This window comes from Coffea arabica, chromosome 6c (assembly GCF_036785885.1).
Source record: "Coffea arabica cultivar ET-39 chromosome 6c, Coffea Arabica ET-39 HiFi, whole genome shotgun sequence".
In the NCBI taxonomy this organism is placed as follows: domain Eukaryota; kingdom Viridiplantae; phylum Streptophyta; class Magnoliopsida; order Gentianales; family Rubiaceae; genus Coffea; species Coffea arabica.
Window position 1 is genome coordinate 1,211,924 of NC_092320.1, and position 19,175 is coordinate 1,231,098.

A 19,175-nucleotide genomic window follows, 5' to 3' on the forward strand; every position below is an offset into this window, starting at 1 on the left:
CGCCCGGGCTCCTGGCCTGGTCGGCGCACGAACCGCCCTAGAAGGCCTCGCTGGATCAGGTCCTCTATCTCCTTACGCAGGGCCCAGCATCCCTCCGTGTCGTGTCCCACGTCGCGGTGAAAGGCGCAGTACCTGTCCTGGTTCCTTTTGTTTCGGGGCGTCCCCATTTTTGGCGGCCGATCCCCTAGTCCTTCCGCCTCCATAACGGCCAAGATCTGAGTTCTGGGTCGTGTTAGAGGGGTGTAGGTCTTCTCGGGGGGTGGCAGCAGAGCAGGGGCCTTCTCCTTCGAGAGCCGGTCGAAGACGTTTTTCTTGGACGGGGCGTCCTTGTTCTCGGGGAGGTTTGTCCGACCTCTCCGATCCCCAAGCTCCCGATCAGACTCCTTCTTCAGACGGCCTGCCTCCTCCGCATTAGCAGCCTCGTGCGCCCTGCGAAGGAGCTCTTCCAGGTGCGCGGGAGGCTTCTTGGCCAGGTCGTAGAAAAACTCTTCTACCCTGAGTCCGTTCGTGAAGGCAGCCATCACCACTTTCTCATCCCTGTCTCTGACCTGCAAGCTCTCCGCATTGAAGCGGGTCATGAAGTTCTTCAGCGACTCGTCGGGCCGTTGCCTGATGGACATCAGGTGGGTTGCGTTCCTTGCGTATACCTTCGAGGAGACGAACTGGGCTGCAAACTGCCGGGCTAGCTCGGGAAAGCTCCGTATAGATCCCGGTTTCAGTCCCTGGAACCAGAGCCGCGCCTTCCCCTTTAGGAACATAGGGAAGGTCTTACAGCGAACCTCATCCGCGGCGGTTTGCAAGCGCATATGCGTCAGGAATACCGAGAGGTGGTCTTCCGGGTCTGTAGAGGCATCGTACATCTCGATGCTCGGAATCTTGAACCTCCGGGGTAGGGGGTAATCCTCTATCTCCCGGGTAAAGGGCGAGGTTGCATAGTTGTCTTCGTACGGCCGGGGCCTCAAGATCTGCTCGAGCTCATCCCGAGCAGGGTCCAGATAAAGGGGGTCGCGGGGCCGGCTCTTGACAGACCGAGCAGGGGAACGCTCGAACCCATTCCGCGCGGGTTTCCTCGGAGAGGGGTCTCTGGGGTGACTCCTCGCGGACCTGTCGCGGGAATACCTCTCGCTGTCCCCGACCACCGAGGCTCGGGGGCGGGGAGGAGTCCGGGGTCGCTTCCTCCTAGGGGGTTGGTCCCGCGACTCATCCTCCGAAGGATCAGGGGGTAACTCCTTCTCCTTCCCCTTGGCCTTGGAGGTCTGTGCACCCCCAGCCCCCCCTCCTTCCTTCGCCTGCCGAATTATATCCTCCACGCACCTGATGCTGGGGCGGACAAATACACAATTGACCTCCACGGGGGAAGCTTCCGAGCTTCTTCAATACCAAAAGTTATCCTTAGTGTTTGGGTTTTGCACTCTTATTCAAATCTAACCAGGGTCAAATTTGGGTCAGATATATACAAATTAGGGTTGAATGTTCTATATTTTTTCCTTAAACTATAATGTTACTTTTTTTTTTTAATTTTTGGTAGAATTGGTGTTGTTATTATAATTATTTTTATCAAAAATAAATATTTCAAAAAAAAAATGTCCATGTTAAAAGGCTAGTACTACTTTGTTTTTTATTTAGTGGTTTCATATTTTAAATTTCACGACTGGTACTATTCTTGATTTTTTAAATTCACGACACTATTTCCTTGTTGTTTTCTATTTAATTTTGCTCTTTTACTTAGGATTACTAAGTTAAAAGATAAAATATTATCATTTACTTTTTTACTTTTACTAAGTTTGGGAATGTTTTTTCTTTATTTACTTGCCCACTAATAAACTTCAAACCAAATTCCTATATAAGTGGAGTCACTTTTTACTTATTTAAATTAGAAAGTCATGGAAGCCACTTTTTACTTAGGAAACTATTATTTGCACTCTATTTTTTATTATTTGCAATTCCACCATTTGTTTTATCATATAATCTAATTAATGAAAATTATATGATCAAAATGATTATTGAAGTGTGAATAACAAAAAATGGAGTGTAAATAATCTTACTTATTTAAATTAATAAGAAAGCATGAAAGGATGTTATATTTGTTATCTATTGTTATGGTCTTATAAAAGTTTTAATTGAAGTAGAATCATAAATAATATAAGGCAATCGGAAACATGATAGGTCGAAGTTCAAATAGGATAACATGCACATTAACCAACAATTTGAAATGAAATGATTTAAAAAAGCAACTAACAATTTCAAATGTAAATAGTAGATGTGAAAGTTAAGAGAAATATATTTTATAAATTAAATTAAATGTGAAATGCTAGAAAAACATAATTGGTAGTGGGAAGATGCATGGAGGCTTGTTGCTAAAAATTCTTTTTCAAATTTATATAGATATAGATATATATATATATATATATTCAAACATTCTCCTAATTTGTCATAAATAATCTAATGTTTTCTATTGAACTGACATACGCGGCTATGAAATTGATAGAAAAAGTGCAAATTTAAGGACAAAAGCATGTAACATAGCGAGTGGGGCATCCATATGTTTTATTGGACGATTTGAAATTAAAGAAAAAAAACAGTTGAGTATTTAAAAAGTACACAATTTTAATAGTTTAATCGCCAATAAAAATTTTACTTTAGGGATATATAATTCTAAGATAGCGATTGCCAATATATATAGAGAGAGAGCGCTTCACAATTCTTCTTTTTGTTTTGGTGCTTTTGGTTTTGGTTGTGAAAATAAATTTATAGTGTGTACTTTACATGGTATACATCGCAGTATACAGTTTATCCATCTTATCCTTTTGGTGTTTTTTTTTTTTTTTTTTTGGGTGAGGGGGAAGATAATAAATAATAATAATATTGTTAACAAAAATAGTACTATTGTATTTTGTTCAACATTTCATACTATTTCTGTAGGAGTAGGAGTACTAATATATAAAAGTATATATTTCTCGCGCATTTATCAAAGTAGCAGTATAAGCATTCTACAGTTCTTTTTGCCGGTAAATTGCAGCATACAAAGTCCAGTATCATCTCCGACCAATTCTACGATACGATGAATCTTCGATGGATGCCCAATCTGTTAGTCCTCTACAGTCTACAATTTTCCTTTTATCCTTTTTTCCTTTTCTTTGTCTTGCCTCTCGTATGATTCGTATTCATTTCGTGTTGGGTTGGTTTCGGAGCTCCAAAGCGATGTTTCGTGCCCTAATCCAGTACTCTTTTCCGAATTCCTAATTGTTTCTTTAATTACTGTATTTCTTGTTAGGTAATTCCAGCAGAAATCGTCGCGCGGTTAGGGTTGCATTGGGAATTTTTTTTGGGAGACAGCTATAGGAGCTAGGGTTTCCGATTCTTGAAGACTCCATACTTTCCATTTCGGTTCTGGTTATCGCGATATCTCTTTTTCTTTTTTCTCTTATTATTCTTCTTCTTTCTCGAATTTGGAGTGATCGGATAGCCGGTTTAATTGATTAAAATTAGGGCTTCTAAATTGATTTGGGGGTCTGGTTATCCAACATAACAGGGGAAGACGGGGAAGATAGGCGTGGGTTAGAGGATAATGTGTATACTGTGCGTGATTCAGAAGTGGTCGCGAAGGATTGCTACCATGTTGCCATGGTTAGTGATTCCACTCATTGGTCTGTGGCTCCTGTCCCAGCTCTTGCCTCCAGCTTTCCGGTTTGAAATCACGTCACCCAGACTGGCATGTGTCTTCGTGCTTTTGGTTACTCTTTTCTGGTATGAGATTTTGATGCCACAGTTGTCAGCTTGGCGGGTCAGGAGGAATGCTAGGCTTAGGGAGAGAAAGAGGTTTGAGGCTATTGAAATGCAGAAGTTGAAGAAAACAGCCACGAGGAGGTGTAGAAACTGTTTGACTCCATACAGGGATCAGAATCCTGGAGGTGGCAGGTTCATGTGCTCCTATTGTGGGCATATATCAAAGAGGCCTGTTCTCGATTTGCCTGTTCCGCCTGGCTTAGGTCTATCCAACTCTGGCATTTTGAAGGATTTGGTTGGAAAGGGTGGGAAGATATTGAATGGGAAGGCCTGGTCGGACAATGGGTGGATGTGCGGGCAGGATTGGTTGGAGAATGGAAATTGGGTTGGTGGGGCTTTTGCTGGGAAGCCAAGTTATTGGAGGAACGGGGGTGGTTCTTTTGGGGGAGATGATCACTGCTTGGCTGAGAGGTCGTATTCGCATGTTCTCATTTTTGCTTGCAAGTCTTTTACAACCTTTTTTTTCAGTATCATGGGGCTTTGGAGAAAGATTTTTAGAGTTAGTTCATCTAGAGGTGATGCTTCGCTGGATGTTGATAGGAGAGGTGCACTGGATAAGAGGGGTGAAAATGTTGGTAATTGTCATGAGAGTAGAGGAGAGAAGGCCCGAAGAAAAGCCGAGGAAAAGAGGCAGGCTAGGTTAGAGAAGGAGCTATTGGAGGAGGAGGAGAGGAAGCAAAGGGAGGAAGTAGCTAGGTTGGTGGAGGAGCGCAGGAGATTGAGGGACGAGAAGATGGAGGCTGAGAAGGAACGTGGCAAAGGGTCCCCTCTTAAGGGAAGAGACCGTAGGAAAGAAGCGGAAAAGAAACGTCATGAAAGAAAGAAGGAAAGAGATCACGGATCTAGCAAAAGCAACTCTGATGTAGAAGAATTGGAAAAAAGAGCAAGCAGGGAATGTGAGCGATATAAAAAATGTGACAGTGATCGACGAGAAAATCACAGAACCGGGTCTGAAAGCGCAAAGGCACATGGTGCTGAAGTTGGACATCCATTTAAAAGTACTTCTGTGAACAGTCATAGTAAAGGAGTTGCCGGAACTAGATACCTTGATCGCGTAAGAGGTACCTTTTTATCATCTTCCAGAGCATTTACTGGAGGTGGTTTCTTTGGAAAAAGTTCAGCTAACACTGTTGCAAGAGAGCCAAAAGCTAATGCATTTGCAGATCAATCTCAAACAAATTCAAATAGAAGAGAAGTATCTCAGCTGGATCGTGTATATTCAAAATCTAGTGGAAATGGAGATGAAAAGAACATCTCTCGGCCTGTAAGTGATTTACAATCTTTCAATTTTCTAAGCTCTTGCTTTGGTGAGTAATTAAGTTAATTTATGTACTTTGGTTCTGAAAGCAAATAAACAAACATGCTTTTTTCCTTATGCAGTTGACATATATTGTAATGCCCTTCGTTTTGTTTCAAAGCTTACTTTTCTGCAGAGACTGTAAATTTGTGCTAGGATCACTAGTGTCCATGGGCAATGTTTGTTAAGTGGACTTAATGGCCAATTGTTACAGTTTCTGTTTGCATGTTTCTTTCTTTTTTTTGTTAAAATCACTGGAATAAGATACATTCTTTGTTTTCATGATTGTTTCACTGCAGGCGCTCATTGACCCTCAACCAGGGGGTTTAGCCCCTAAAAAGTCATGGCAACAGCTATTCACTCGCTCTTCTTCTGCTTCCCAGCCCTCAAGTTCAAATGTAATAAGTAGGCCAAATGGAAAATCCAAACCAGAAGTTCAGAGTCCTTTTACCTGTAATCCTCCAACAACACAGGCATTTGACAACCCAATTAATTTTGGACTGCCATCACCGTTTAGTGCATCTTCTTTTCCTTTTGGGTCAACAAACAGTAATACAAATTTTCTTTTGCCATCTGAACCGATGTTTCCTCAAATTGGAGAAGCACCACACCAATTTTTGCCAGAGGAGTCCGAGATTTTTGAAGATCCTTGTTATGTTCCAGACCCTGTTTCCTTACTCGGGCCTGTTTCTGAGTCACTTGATAACTTTCAGTTGGATCGTGGTTTTGTAGCAGATTCAGGTCTGGAAACACCATCTACAATGAAGAATATTTCTGTATCTGCTGAAGTTAATAGGCCATCACCAATTGAGTCTCCGATATCACGATTACGAGTTTCTGAAGAAAGGCATGCTAATCCTTTTTCTTTCCCAAGTACTGCAAAGGCCCAGGATCTACACCATCTGCCAGTTGGGGGCTCAATTAATGCTAATGACACAGGAACTTGGCAGATGTGGAATAGCTCTCCTCTTGGTCAGGATGGTCTAGGTCTGGTAGGCGGCCCAGCCAGCTGGCTTTTGCCGCCAGAACTGAATAGGCCAAAGAATGAAGACATCTTGCATCCGACACCTCAGAAAACTATGGCTTCATTGTTTAAAAATGACGATCAAGTCCATTCTGGCACTCATTCCCCTCAGAATGTGATTTTTGGAAGCCTCCATAATGGCAGGACCGTTAATAGTTCTGTGTCTGGTGGTCCTGATTGTTCGTGGTTGCCTAAAACATTTATTGGGCCAATACCTGGGAATGAAGATCAATTTTCTCGTAAGTTTAGGGAAGAAGCTGCTCAGAACAATATGATTTATGGTAGCGCTGGTTGTTCTGCGACTAATCATCAAAATGAGGTGTCTGGAGCTAACTGCTGGGCCAAGTAAGTGTACGAGTCCCTATAAAAAGAAAAAGTAAAAAGAATTTGCTGTCGACACGATACTGTAGCTCTTGCTGTGGTTTCTGTTGAGTGCCTCTGAAATGCTAAAATTTCAGTCTTCTGTTTACATCAGATGGTACCTTTTAAGTTGTAATAACTAACCAAAAAATACATATAAAATGTCACAAGCATTTTAACAGCATTTTTAAGAAGTGGAAGTACTCATTGCTCAATACCTTTTATCCTAGTTTGGCTCTGAATAGGTGCTTGGCTTTGGTGCTGTAAAGGTCTGTCATTGCAGAATATCTTGGATAGATAGGGAACTGGTGTTGTGGTATCTAATCTAAATAATTCGCAGTAAGTTGTGCACATAAAAGAACATGTTGGATGCATTACCATTGGAGTACACTTGTGTCTATGTTTAGGGAGTGACAATGGAGGCAGAGGTTTGTATTTGTTTGAGCATTCTCATACCATGCAGTATAGAAAGAGGGTGCATGATCATTAATGCTTTCCAAACTTGAAAACATAAGTTTGCTCTGTCTGTTCTGAACGAATAAGAGAGATTGAATTTATGGAGAAAAGATTGAAAATTGATTATATTGTTAAAATCCAGAAGCATTGGTAATACTCTGTTTGGTTATTGTGTTCAAGAAATTTAAATTTATCTCTGCAATATGCAAAGTCTTTGCACCAAAAAACTGTTGGTGCATGACAGTTTCATAACGAAACTATAGCTATTCAAACTTGTGGGATTTTCCTTCAGTGAGTTTTTTTGGTCACTTAATTCTTGTAAATGGTGAGCATGCCATAGCTGTTTTCTGCCAATTAAAACCATTCCTTGATTGACCATTGTTTTTTTTGCGTTAATATGTAATCTTGCCAGATAACAGTCAAAGGGGTCGATGAAAAGTTGAGGTATAGATGGCATTACAGATGACTAGTTTTTGTAGGAGGTGTTTGAATAAACAGAAACATTAATGTAGCATTTAGATGCCTTTTCTTGAATAGGTAACATACAGTTACAAAAGGAAGAAGAAAAAAAAAAAACCTCTGTAAGAAGATACATAAACTGATTTTTAACAACTTTCTTGGAATGCATTTATGATTTAGGTCCAAATACTAATGTAGAAGGTGTAGACATTGGGCAAGAATTAGTAGAACTGAGGATCAGTTGGGTTAAATGGGAAGTGCATCTGGTATATTATGGTCCCTGATTATACCTATTAGAGCAAAAAGAAATTTTACTGCTTCCAAACCTATCACACTTAGATGGAGAATTAGTGATATAGGGTACACCCTATGTGCGTGCAATTTGTAAAAGTTAAAAGATAAGAAGAAATAAGAAAGAGTAGTTGGATGGAAAAGAAGGGGAAGTTATTGGAAGCTGTCTGCAGCAAGTGCATAATTCATTGGTGTAAGGACATTATTTGGAAACATGGATGCCCTTGCTTTAGTAAACTAGCACTTCAAATGTCTAGACGTATTTGTGGTAAATTAATGAAAGTTTAACTTTGGAACAATCATAGAGGCAATTCGGAGGGAACACTTGAGGTGTTCGATGTATTAATGGAGATGTATAAATGCACCTTTAAGAGACTCTTCAATAGGCCATTATGGTGAGGTTGGAAGAGGAGGAAAACCAAATAGTATGCTGAGTGATTTCAAGATGGAGCATGTCAATAAATTGTCCAATGGAATGAAGTAGCTCTAAATCTGGCTGAAGGCAGAGATAGAATAACACCAGTGGCTAGGAGAATTTGTTGTGTTAAAGAGACTTCTGACAGTTATTTAATGCTTGAAAGGAGTTGTTAGGAATATCCAAAGGCTTCCCAGGCTTTTGGTTGATGAAATTGATTGTTTGATATATGGGAACAGAATTTGGGCCAACAATTGTTGGTGAACACTGTTAAAAGCTATCTAGGTTTATTTCTTTACACTTCTGTGCTGTAGGTCACAGAATGAGATTTGGCCATGTTAGGAATAGTTGTCATTGAGAAAGAAACAAGATTTCCTGCCTGCATGTTCACTTTTATCTTTTTTTTTTAATCAATTCTTTTCCCTAACATCATTGTGCCATAGATTTTGAGGCTAGGATAGAAAAAGCTGTTATGCATTCCGTTTTTACACATTACCTGTGATAATTAAAACTTTCCATATCTTTTTAGTAGATTGCAGGTGGAGTTTATTTTCTTTTCTGCTTTTGAATGAATCAATGCAATTACGTCAGTCTCGTGCCTTTTCTGGTCTTTCTGTCATAAAAAGATGGTCTAATTTAGTATTGGTATCTCGGAGATAGGGGTGGAGTTTGCTTTAGGTTTCTGCACGTTAGATATATTTGAGCTTGGTTGTTTCCTCTATCATGATTAATTGAGCGTACGTCTGTATGCAGTCCTCTCATGTTTGTTTCCTTTGGTTTTACATATTTCTGTTTTTGTTTTACCTGTGTTCTTAATCCGGAGGCGCTTTAATTTTCTAATTGTTGCTTTTGCAGGAGGGACAGGAATATGCCAGTTTCGGGAATAGGGGTTGGGAACTCATCAGGGACGAAGCCCCATATTGGTGGCCTCTACTCTGCTCCAGATGTACAGTCTTTTTGGTCATATGATTGCGTAAAGGAATAGGGAGATAAGAAAAACACACCTCCTGTTCTAAAAAAGAGGAAAACCGCCTCTTTTTTTATGGAGAGTTTAGAATACCGGACACATTGTATCTTCCTTCTTTTTCTTTAAGGGAGATTTACTTACATCAGCTTGATAGATAGGAATTCCGAGTTGCTCGCATGCAGTGGCAGTCGGGTAATAGCTGACGTTAACAGGGTTTAATTCTTAAACTTTAACTGCTTTCCCGGTGGGATTGGGCTACGTTTTGCGCCAAGTGGATTGGCTGCTTGATACCAGAGAGAGATGATAGACTGCTAGTTACCACTACCATCTTCGTGCTGACATTGAATGTCATTGACTCGAAAGGAAGTCGTGCTTCCACTGGGGGGAAGTTGAGGCAGCTTTTAGTTTAATGGACCGAAGCATTTTCTGGTTGGTAGAGCTACAGGCATCTCTTTGGGCTAGCGAAGCCTGGTCCAGTCGAACCCCCTTCCAGGCAGTAGTGCTTTGGTGTCTTTCCTTTTGCCTTGTTTTGTTTTTTTTTTATATGTTGCCCTTTGTGAAGTACAAAACTGGCCATCCCCTAGAACATGATAAACGAGTATCATCAAGCATCCTGGTTGGGACCTCCGCGCTCTTTTTTTTTTTTGTCCAATTCGTTTCGTCAGCTGGTGTTTCCTCCGTTTCCTATTTTCTAACTCCGTGACATTGTACTGCAGTCAAATCATGCGGCGTTGGCTATTTATCATGTTTTGGGTTAGAATTGGAAGACAGTGTATGCTAATGTTTTATTTACGTAACGCATCTAAAGCGCTTAAATTCGTCCAATTGGCAAATGTCATTAAGCTAAGCGTACAATTCGAGTGAATGCAGTGTATCCAATCACGATCTCATGTGTTCCTCTTTCACGGTCCTCCTCGTATGCTTTGTCGCTTTAAACGGCGCCTAGCATTATCCATCTGCTTTCATTTTGTACGATCCGATTCAACGTGTCTGTCATTCTACTCGAACGCAATGGCCGTGGCCGTGGGTCGTCTCATAGCTGGCGGTTAGAAAATTTGCTTGATTTCTGTGTTGCGTGGTCTTGCCATGATAATGAAAAACTGGGATACGCAAACTAACGATCTGGCCCCGACTCCTACGCTTCGTCTGTTTCCAAGGATGGCAATTTTTGTGCTCTCTCAAGAAGAGAGACTTTCTAGTGCCAAGGAAAGAGCGAGCGGAAGTCGTGTGATCAGATGGTTCTTCAACTTGGCGACTCGTCCAAGATGGTTGTCCAACCGATGTAGCCTCATTTAAGAGAAAAAATAACTCTTAGGTGCTGCTTTCTTTTAAGATGTTGTGGCCACGATGAATTAATAACGCATTCGTTTTTACAATGTGAAACAGCCAAAAGGGTGTAGAGAACATTGACATTAGGCATTTAGATTTCGATTCTGACACTGGAACAGCCATTTTCGCAATGGTCACAGAACCTTCTCCCCTTGTCAATGATCTCGATGGCCACAATCCTATCGGGATTTGGGAGAGTAAGTAATCCCCACCCCACCAAATGGGTAGATGGTAATATAAATGGACGACATGACATGGGCATCGACCAAACTTTCAGCATCCGCGCATGAACACCAAATTCAGTTGAGAGCCACTCGACATCTTTTCTCCCAACTTTCAATCATTTATGCTCGCGTCTGTGGCTTCTATGTAGGACGGACTGAGCAGGTCTCTCGTTAAATTGGTCTTCTTTTTTTTTTGCTTTTTCTGATTAGATTTCCCATACCGGAGCAACTAGTTGTTTTTAACCCCCCAATTTTCTCTAGAAGTAATAGCACTAGTACTAGATTTTTATTTTTAAGTAAAGGAAGGTCTCGCATGCATGCATCGAAATTCATTCTTTCCTTCAGAACTGTGTTGAGAATTCTAAATGGGAGATACAAGCTCTGATTAAACCAAGTCCAAGAACACAGCTCAAAAAGGCACAAGCACAGAACCAACTGCGAATCAGGACAGTAGAGAACCGCAGTAGTAAAAGGGAAGTATTTTGCGCGGTAGGTTGGCCGCCATCCGAAGAGGTGCTAACGCGTTAGATTTAAATATAAATAAATCCCTGCGTCGTCAATAATATCCAATGAAAAAATGAAATTGTCACCCGAGAAAATGCTTTACATAAAGGTAAAGGTAAGCAGCTGTTTGATGCATTTCCTCGGTTTTCTTTTTGCATTATACATGAGAGAATCTTTTACAGTTTGCACGATTTACAACAGAGTCCATATAAGTTTACAACAGAGTCCAACCATTCATTCGCCTTTACGATGCCGCACGCAGGGATGTTTCGGAGGTGGACGACAATACTTGCGCTGTCGGAGCAGCCGATTCACAAGCATGTAGCATGGTGCATATGTCCTTTGTTTCCAGAAACTGCTCAGCGTTTACAAGGATCACAGGAACATATTCAAAGACCATTCTCTTGCACTGCCAAATATAACGTACAAGGACGATCATCAGAAAGGTAAAACATAGATAAAGATGTACTTCCAGAAACAACAATAATGCTCGGACTGAATTTGATGGACGGAATTTGATGATTATCACGTCAAAACAAATAAAAAATTTGTAACCCACTCAATTGTCTCCATTTGACTGGTGATAAACTAGACCAATAACTATCTTGCCTATGGTGCTGTCAATCACATTGTGACACATAAAAGTAGCAGGAAACTGTTTAGCAATTCAAAAGTATCCCAAACAATCGTGTAGCATAGAGAGTGCTGATAAGAGCAGCTAAAGAAGAAAAGACAGAAGATGCTATTCTGCATTAGTGCTCTGTAGCATCAAAGCACTTCAAATCATGGCAACCCAAGAAATGCATGTGTCAACTTTCTTCAGCGCAAATACTTAACTCGCTCATACCTTGTTCACATGACCCTGTACGGCATCGCATGCCTTCAGAAGCGCCTCAACTATTTCTAACTGAATCGTCAGAACAGCAAAAGTTAGACAGCAATTTTAAAAGAACACAGATAAGGTGCAGCACAAATTGTTGAGACATGCTGCATCTTAGACCAACAGCAACAAGTAGATTGAGTTCAAGGATCAAGACAAATGACTCAGTTTGTGGCAAAAGTATACCTGAGTGTCTGGATCTTTCAATTTTGTTATGGCCTCTGACACAACAGTATGGCATAATTCACAGCTATTCTTAGAGAGAGACTGTGAGATTGAAACAATGTCTTCACAAAGATCAACCTTTTGGCAGAAATCCTTGGGTTGTACTGATGAAATCTCTAAGAAGAAGAGAGGAGCATAATAATCCACCAATGAGGTGCACTGCAGCATTAAAATTCAAAAATGTATGAAACCAAGAAAACTTGAAATTCCAGGATGAGAGAAACAGCAAGGCAATGAGCATAAGAAACAGTTTAACAACATGACAATAAATTTATCTGCATTTTTTGAGTTTTGCCTAGGTCTTCCATAGTGGCTGGTCTGGAGTAAGTTATGCACCTTAAAGCCTTCAACTTGCACAGAGGACAAGCAACTATGGGGTGCGAGTAAAATCTATAGAATTGCCTATTTTTTTAAAATCTAAAATAAACAAAGCCTCCCCAAATGTCCGTCAGACAATCTTGACCTCCAAATAATTCGTGAGATCTTAAATTATACATGAAAGCCTACGTAAGCAAAAGTCTTTAAGTGTGGTCTTAGGTATGTGCTCACCTGCTGCTTGAAAGTATGCATCTTAGAGCATGTCTTATAAAGGATCTCGAGGATTTCTGTTTGAGTTTTGTTGTTAGCAAAGTAATTAACTGCCTCAACAGCAAACTCTTCACATAACATGCAAACTTGGTCATTCTGATCAAATCCATCTGCAGTTTGAACTTCTTTGTTTGGCTGCTGGCCATTAAGTTGAAAATCTGCAAAAAGAAAGCAAGCATAAGTAAGTTAAGTAACTCCACTTTTCTATTTTTGGTTATAAATTACTTCCACCTTTAACCTGACAAAAGCCATACCAAATACAAGCCAAAAAAGGAAACTGCTTAAAAAGACCATTAAGCAACCATGTGTCGGAATTGACAAAAGTTATCAAGTTGTATGGAACAATAAACTCAGGGACAACACATTTTAACAAAGAACATAACTTTTTCACAAACTGCACACTTTCATGTTCACATTCTTCAGTGCTAATAGAAGCAGTAGCTTTTTGGAAGTACCTGAAGCAATGCCACTTTGACTGCGGAAGAGATTAGTGGTTACCAATTCTCTAGCATTAGCGCCCCAGCAATTGCTCAGAAGAAAAAGAAAGAAGGGAACCCAGACATCCATTTCTACCAATACCGAAAAATGTCGAATTAAAATAAGAGACAAAAGATAGTAAAGAGATATCCAACAACTGGGAAGACAACCATAGCCGCAAAAAAGAAAGTATAACATATCAATCAAATGAGCAAGGCCACTTTTGTTGTGGTTAAACTAATCCAAAACCACAGAAATTGGGAATGCACTTCCAAAGAATGCATATAAGGCAGTTCCAGCAATCACCGAGCTCGAAAGCTAAAGATACTAGGTGAAATTGACTGACCCCTCAACTTTAGTGCAAATTGTGAGGAAGAATACGCTCCTTTTTTTTTTTTTTTTCTTTCTTGTTTATTCCTAGATTTTACATAAGATGGTATGGCGTCATGGATGGAGGGGGAAGGAGTAATCTATTGGAGCCCAGATGATCCCAACAGGAAATACGTGGGTCGGAGTGTTTTATGATGGTAAAGCTGCTGCAATAAAAATATCGAGACAATGATTCGTGAATTATTTATTTATTTATTTACCTGAAACAGGTTAGAGAGCAGGAATAAAACCCAAAACAAGCAGCGAGCAGAAGCAATTCATTCACGATTAATAAACTTTAAGGGGGAGAAAAAAAAAAAAAAAAAGAAGAAGAAGCATGGGAAATAAGTAGTAATCAAAGATACGAAATCCAGTTGAACCTTTAATCGTTCACGAAATAAAGGAATGAAATCCGCTAGCCCTAGAAAACCAATTACTCCTACTAAAGCATAATTCAACGCGTCAAGTCAAGTCAAGAGAGGCACATCGTAAGATGATCATGAAGAACCCATAACAGATAATTGAGTTATGAGACGAGAAGAAGATAATAGGGGTACATTTACCTGAATTCTTGCAGAAGATTTGATGAATACAATACAATTGCAGAGGCGGAAAGACTAGAGAGAAGAAGGGCCCTTAATAGAGTACTAATACCCCAATGAGGCCATCTCCTCCCCCGCTAAGCAATTATGATGATTGGGTGTTTTTTTCAGAAGTAATTTTGACTTTTGTATCAGACCGAAGATGGTTGGCTTGGTGTGAGTGGTTGGAATAAGATGTGGGGCCTAGTGGCGTGGCATGGCGTTCTACTACTCTATTTACTACTGGCGATCCAACCCTATTTAGAGCTACCTACTTACTTGATACTACAATGGACGGCATTTTCATCGGTCGAGATCGACTCAACCCGGTTTGGGCTGATGATTTAAAAATGGAATTCAATTTGAATACTCGAGATTAGGTTGAGATCGACAGAACCATTAAAAGCGGCCTCTATGATTACAACCTCCGATGATGCACCCGCAAAAGATTTACATTCATACCATACGATTCAAACATGAAATCAATTCGACAAGGAAAACAAAAATCACGTTTACTTTTAAATTACGCAAGTGGGATAGACTTTCTTAAATCTCTCTACTTGTATTCTTCGTGATCACATTTTTCTATTATTTTTTTTCCTCTTATACATAAAATCGTTACAGTAATTTTTCCATGAAAAATGCAATCCAAACACCACCTAAAATTGGAGGATAATGTCCGAATAAGAATAAGGTGGTAGGAAAAAAAAAATGAGAACTTTTAGCTAATTTGAGTTCGGGAATCGATTGATGATTACTCTTCACAATTTTAAAGAATAATAATAACGAGAGTCACATCCCCCTCCCTCTGTAGATTAGCAGTAAAAATAGGTTAAATAGTTTTTACATTACAGATTAAAAAAAGAAAAGAAAAGGAAGAAAAAAAAGGGGGTGGGGGGTGGGTGTGTGAAGGATTTGGTCCAAAGATGAAAAAAGCTGACATTTTTATCATAAAGATTATTTTTTTTTTTTGCTCAAAAAGAAAAAAAAGAAAGAAAAAATCGTATAATAACTCCTAACGGTCCAAAGATGAAGTGAGACAAAATATAATAATTAATGTCTCCTCTAGGAATGTTAGACATTATTATTATTAATTGCACGTTTAATGCAACATCAATAAATAATTGAATAGCATTTGGTCGGTAAATTAAAACGGAGCCTGTCTTGGTTTTCATCCATCGTCGCAACGGGCATTTACTGCTGATGCTGGCTCCTCTACCGTTGCAAACAATGGTACTCTGTCTGGTCCACCACCCCGGCGCAACGAGAGCGAGAGACAGAGATCCTGCTCATTCCTGCTCGCTGGTCGCTGCATCTTCCTCCTCCGAATTTCAAAAGCAGGAAAGCCACAGGTAGACAAAATCACAAACATGATGGCAAACTAAAAACACAACAAATATCAGGCGCCATTTCCAATATGATAGTGCAAACCAACCACACGTAATCACCACCCACAAAACTATCGAAGGACTTTTCTCAATTCATTTAGTAACAAACATTCTTCAATGACTACGTAGGATGACTTTGCTTTGCTGGTGGCCAGGCTAAATCCGCACCCTCAAAGATGATTACCAACCCTTAAACCGGAAACCAGATTTACACATGCTTAAAAACATATAGACTTGCACGCAAGAAACTCCCAATCATTTGGAAGTCATACCTAAGCATATCCCCCAAAACAGCACACTGCAAATGAAATCCTAGAAAGCTTAGCTCCGACTCAGGAGGATAATTTACACACTAATAAGTAATTGTAGTAGTACAACAACTTCCAATGATTGATTGTCGACAGCAGCACTATCAAGGGGGAAATATGGATTTTACCCTAAACAGAGAGACAACAGCATTGTACAAGTCGTTAGCTACTGATCCCAGATTCAGCTCCCCTGATACTCTACTCCCTAAGCCACGTTGAAGTTGCACTCCGTTTCTTCTTTTTCTTACCCTCCTTCGTCACGAGGAGTGAAATCCGAGCAAACCCGTACTTCTTTCTCTTTGCCGGGAGTTGCTTCGCATTTTCGGCCCCCCCTTTGGTAGCAAAATTCTTATCACCGTAGTGTTTCCCAAGCATTTGGGCCAGTGACACCTTACGCTTCCCAACATTCTTGTCTCCCTGCATTCCGTTCTCAAATTCCTCAGTCAAAAGCAGCTTCCTGCTCAGTATTTGACCAATAGATAACGTTGGCTTCAGGACTGGTTTTAGCTCATCGTTTACCAGATTGATACCATTTACATCCAGCAGACTAGAATCTTTGCGGAGATGAGATGGGCAAGCGTTTTTGAACTTGGTAGAGTTGTGAACCGGGCGCCTTTTCTGGCCCCGTTCAGATCTCCATTTTCGCAGAGCCTCTTCAACTGCCAATTTCCCTCTATTTGCACTCTCTACTCTGCTTAGTGCTTCTTCCAAGGCCTTCTTGCTACTTTTCACTTCTTCTGTAGCTTCCTCTACCTTCTTGAGGATTTCAGCTTTTGATACATTAGCTTCGTCCACTAGAGGCACTGCATCTACCAATCTCTTCTGACAAGCTGCCTCAGCTTCACGAGCTTTTGACTTTAGTGAAGCGTATTCCTCACAGGTAATAGTTAAAACTTCAGGCTTTTGCTGTAAACCAGAACGAGCAGTCTCAGTGTTAGACAGTGCTCTAATCTCTGCAAGAGCAACAGCTTCAGATGCTCTAGCCGCTTCCTTCATTTTCTTAGCAGCCACTAGCCTGATCTCAGTAGTCTTGATCCGAATCTTTGCCTGTTTAATCTCAGACATCGCTCTCGAGACCTCTGATCTCGCAGCTTCTCCAACTTTCTTAAACTCTTCTGTCTCAGAGGTCAACCGTTGGATTTCCTTTGCCATATTCATGGTTTCATCACAACTGACCCTACCTTGATCGGCGCATTTCACCAGCTGTAGCTTATCTTTTGTTTGGTTCACCTCCGTTTCAAGAGATGAAATTTTTACAGTATTTGATGACAGCCTTTGACGAGTCTTCTCGAGTGAGATTCTCTCCTTCTCAATTTTTCTGTTATATGATTCAACTGTGGCTCGAATCTCTGCAAGATCAGTCGTTGTCCTGGTTAGGTTTAACTTGGCCTGTTTCAGCTCCAATAAGATAAAACCTGGAGCAGATGAGGGACAGAGGTCTAAACCGCTGTTAGCACTCTGATGGCTATCCGCCTCTGCTGCTTCAACAGGATTTACATCCTTGTCATTGAGGGTTGAACATACTGCAGAAGTTTCTTTCTGCAGGTTTGCCTTCAATTCTTCCACAACCATTTTAGTGGCCTCCAGTTCTTTTAAAACATCAAAAGTTTCCCTTTCTTTCATGACAAGATCTCTTTCCAACTGCGCAGCTTGTTCCTCCAAGTGTGTGATGTCCATGAGTTCATTGCCATGCTGCAAAACACCTCATAAAGTCAGCTATATAAAAGATTTGACACCAAAAGAAGAGCACAAAAGTAGCACCTACAAAGTATCAGCACCACTTCTTCCCTGTCCCCATCCCCCACACACACACCCCCCCCCCCCTCCAAAACCCAAAAAAACAATTTTCTTCCAATGATAGATTTTGTTGCGGTTTCAAAGGTATATTGTTGCATCATGTATGGCTGCACCATTTTTTTTTTTTTTTGGGGCGCATATATCTCAAGGAAAAACTCTGCAAGATAGGAAGTTCGTCACATTCTGCTGTAACGTATTTCAGCGTTGAGGTTCTTTAGCCTAGGTTGTGCATAAATAGTCAACCCCTTGATGACATTTGAAAAGAACATCCCACGCAGAAAAGGTAAATTAGACATGTAGCAAGATTGAGCCCAAATAATAGCAACAAAACTAATTTTTAGGTTAACCATTTTACAAATCTAGATCTTTAAAATCAAAGCGTACGCACGAAATTGAACAATTGTGCAAGTGACATTCAAGAAAGATTTAATGCCTCACTTCTCTCAAGTCTCGACTACGTGATATAGACTCTTAATGGAGTTTAAAGTTCGATAAGATATACTCTAATTTATCATCAATCGTAAGCTGAAAGGCAGAAAATACCAAGCAAGGATTGGCTAAACACGATAATATATACCGTTGTAAAGAGCTACTGCCCGAGAAGCAAAATCCCATCAACCAAAAATTTCTGTTTTTCACAGCTAATAAGCTAAGTGCAAAAATGCACACTCGTATCGTAGGAGGAGTTTCTTTTTTTTTTTTTTTTCTTTTAAATGCAGCGGCAGAAAAATTGGCATGGAATCTTTTTTAGAACGTCAAGAAAAAAAAAAAAACCTCAGACACCACGCAAAAACGGAGAGACGAAAAGAGATAAACCTCAGAAGAGGAAGAAGAGGGCTTGGGGTTCTGGGAAGACGGTTTCCAGAAGCCCATTCCCCCGAATCGGGATGCGGCCTCCCTCACGGACTCGAAGGGTGCAGAGGTGTCGATCTCCGCCCGCACAGCGCCCTTGTCCTCCCCCTCATCCGGAGAATCCAGGAGGATATGGGTGGCGGGCGCCATTGTAGGAGAGGAATCGAAGCCCTCGGGATGATGATGGAAGGCTTCGGAAGCACCCTGACTAACTCCACCTAGGGCGGCCATTGTTAACTGTAGAGGAAGTAGCACTGACAAAAGCAACAAAACCAAAACCCAAACTTAAACTTCGTCGCGTCTCTCTCAGTCTCAATCAAAGTTAGAAATGGAATGAACCAAATAGGACACAGTACTGTGGGTTGGTACAGGGCAATGCGGCAACGATTTTGACGAGTGTAATTCGGGCAGTAGGAACAAGAAGTGAAGTGGTAACAGCTAGTCTGTGGTAAACTTGAAAGAAAAAAAGCAACTTTTACCGTGCTCGTTCTGTACTGGCAGCGTATAAATAGATAGAGGTGAGAGAAAGGACTGACGAGAGAGTGAGCGGAGGAAGAGTAACGTCTTTGGAGACAGACAGACAGACAGCAGTGTTGTT

General features: G+C 40.7%; 3 protein-coding genes across 6 annotated transcripts; 1 reads left to right on the plus strand and 2 right to left on the minus strand.

Annotated features, from left to right (window-relative positions):
- Nucleotides 1-2,892: 2,892 nt before the first annotated feature.
- Nucleotides 2,893-9,680, plus strand: LOC113693615 (uncharacterized). 4 transcript variants are annotated; one of them, XM_072051810.1, is made up of 5 exons: nucleotides 2,893-3,087; nucleotides 3,275-3,393; nucleotides 3,533-5,050; nucleotides 5,383-6,452; nucleotides 8,944-9,680. In XM_072051810.1, the coding sequence occupies exons 3-5, from the start codon at nucleotides 3,569-3,571 to the stop codon at nucleotides 9,071-9,073; spliced, it is 2,682 nt and encodes an 893-aa protein (XP_071907911.1). In that variant the 5' UTR covers nucleotides 2,893-3,087; nucleotides 3,275-3,393; nucleotides 3,533-3,568; the 3' UTR covers nucleotides 9,074-9,680. The 4 variants fall into 4 exon arrangements, with proteins under 4 accessions (XP_071907911.1, XP_071907913.1, XP_071907910.1 ...); XM_072051812.1 differs by having other exon boundaries at nucleotides 3,285-3,393; XM_072051809.1 differs by having other exon boundaries at nucleotides 3,275-5,050.
- A 1,457-nt stretch (nucleotides 9,681-11,137) lies between these two features.
- On the minus strand, nucleotides 11,138-14,354 carry LOC113692049 (uncharacterized). Its single transcript, XM_072051813.1, has 6 exons — nucleotides 14,215-14,354; nucleotides 13,261-13,374; nucleotides 12,767-12,963; nucleotides 12,179-12,376; nucleotides 11,960-12,019; nucleotides 11,138-11,521 (listed from the first exon to the last, which is right to left on the minus strand). The coding sequence occupies exons 2-6, from the start codon at nucleotides 13,370-13,372 to the stop codon at nucleotides 11,357-11,359; spliced, it is 732 nt and encodes a 243-aa protein (XP_071907914.1). The 5' UTR covers nucleotides 13,373-13,374; nucleotides 14,215-14,354; the 3' UTR covers nucleotides 11,138-11,356.
- A 1,338-nt stretch (nucleotides 14,355-15,692) lies between these two features.
- LOC113693902 (WEB family protein At2g38370) lies at nucleotides 15,693-19,175 on the minus strand. The gene is made up of 2 exons (XM_027212673.2): nucleotides 18,542-19,175; nucleotides 15,693-17,620 (listed from the first exon to the last, which is right to left on the minus strand). Exons 1-2 carry the CDS (start codon nucleotides 18,806-18,808, stop codon nucleotides 16,127-16,129), a joined length of 1,761 nt encoding a protein of 586 aa, XP_027068474.2. The 5' UTR covers nucleotides 18,809-19,175; the 3' UTR covers nucleotides 15,693-16,126.